The sequence below is a fragment of the Octodon degus genome, unplaced genomic scaffold (assembly GCF_000260255.1).
Source record: "Octodon degus isolate 3935 unplaced genomic scaffold, OctDeg1.0 scaffold00028, whole genome shotgun sequence".
Taxonomy (NCBI): Eukaryota; Metazoa; Chordata; class Mammalia; order Rodentia; family Octodontidae; genus Octodon; species Octodon degus.
Window position 1 is genome coordinate 19,406,101 of NW_004524604.1, and position 1,628 is coordinate 19,407,728.

Below are 1,628 nucleotides of genomic sequence, written 5' to 3' on the forward strand. Positions count from 1 at the left end.
TCAGTTGCAAAGACATTTGCAGAGAAAACTGTGGTTGCACGACCTTGGCAACAGAGCAATAAGCACAACGCCACACCAGCTGGGTGACTGTAGGCAGAGGTGCCCGCCACCAAGGCCGTGCCAGGGCCACTCCACACCTCACTTTAGTCAGCAGCTGCTCCTGCGCTGGGCTGACTCACCAGCTTGGGCTTGAATCAACAGGACACTATGCATACCGATTTCTTTTTTACAAAGCAACAGTAACAAAAAGGTTAAGAAAAGACCCGCAGAACATATGGGAACTGCACTGCCTCCAGGGGAGGAAGTGACGCCAGAGCCACATCAAGCACACACCCAACACCGAAGCAGGGAATACGACACCAAAGAATGTGATGTAAAACTTCAATTTTTGGCTTCAAACTATAAATAAGTTCCAATTTTTATATTTCACAATTTAAATCTTTTTATTAGAGTCCACAGTCTGCTAAATAAAAGCAGTAACAAGATATTTCACAAACTATTATACAATTTAAGACTCATGAATTTAATTTCATAAAAAATTAGGTGCATATTCATTCTAACCTAAAAACGCTTTCACTATGGTCTGAAATACATTCTAAGAGACTTGGTTCCAACATGAAAATAATCCTACCAGCTTTTTTAAAAACATGTTTTATAACAAAAAGTTTGTGCTCTTGATCAAGAAGATCCACAGACTAATTCGGCATGTAAAAAATAATTTTACAAAAAAACCAAGATAACACTTTCAGATCCACTTTTATTCTGTTTGCTTCTTCACCTAGAGCTTCTCCACCCTGCTCCTTGCAGCCAGTCTCTTAATGTTGGCCAGGTACTATTTAACCCCTAAAACCTTGTTGGCATCAAAATTGAGTTAACCAGTGTTAAATCCATAATATTTACATTGCACGGCACACTGAGCTTTAGACACTTGGCAATTAAACCACATTAAAAAAGAGGACAAGCCCCCCACCCCACACGCTCGGAATCAGGCGTTCACCGGTCCCTGTGTGGCGACTGGACACTGGTTCAAAGGGCAGCAGAGCAGCAGGCAGTTATTTCAGAGGACACGGAACACTGCGATCTGGAAGCACATTACGCTGTGCCCCGGGCTGGGCAGCGCCACCTTCCCTGGGCGGTCTCAGAATTCTAGATTGGCAGGTCCAGCGGGCACACAATGAAGACAGACAACACAACATTTATTCGGCGGAGACATCCTACTCAAGGCTATGCGCGTGCTGTGATTTTGAAGACAACTCTTCCCAAGAACTTGTCAAGATCGGCCTCATTTCTTAGGTTCTTTGATCCCTCGATTCTGCATTCTACCGTTGCTTCTTTCTTGGTGCTGTTAGAGTCAAAGGAGACCTGGACAGCAACCAGTGGCTGGAGATAGCCCACATGCAGTCTCTTTCCATAATATGGAAAATACTTTAAGTCTATGAGTCCATGATTAGGATAAGTTGATAGAATTGGTGGATATTCATCCTTTGAAATACAGTCTATCTTTGGTGATCCTTCAGGCTTTAATCCAATGATTCTATTCATTTTTACAAGAATACAAGGTTGTCCTTGGGAATAGCCAAAATTAGGATCATTTATACCGCTGCACACTTCAAGTAAGGAATCAGGAA

At 42.7% G+C, this 1,628-nt stretch overlaps 1 protein-coding gene across 1 annotated transcript in view; it reads right to left on the minus strand.

Annotated features, from left to right (window-relative positions):
* Positions 1-1,084: 1,084 nt before the first annotated feature.
* The window catches only part of Atp1b3 (ATPase Na+/K+ transporting subunit beta 3), a 20,897-nt gene continuing 20,353 nt past the window's right edge, over positions 1,085-1,628 (minus strand). The window contains exon 5 of the mRNA XM_023713066.1: positions 1,085-1,592. Coding sequence (XP_023568834.1) covers positions 1,225-1,592 — 368 coding nt within the window. The 3' untranslated portion in view covers positions 1,085-1,224. The remainder of the gene's footprint in view (positions 1,593-1,628) is intronic.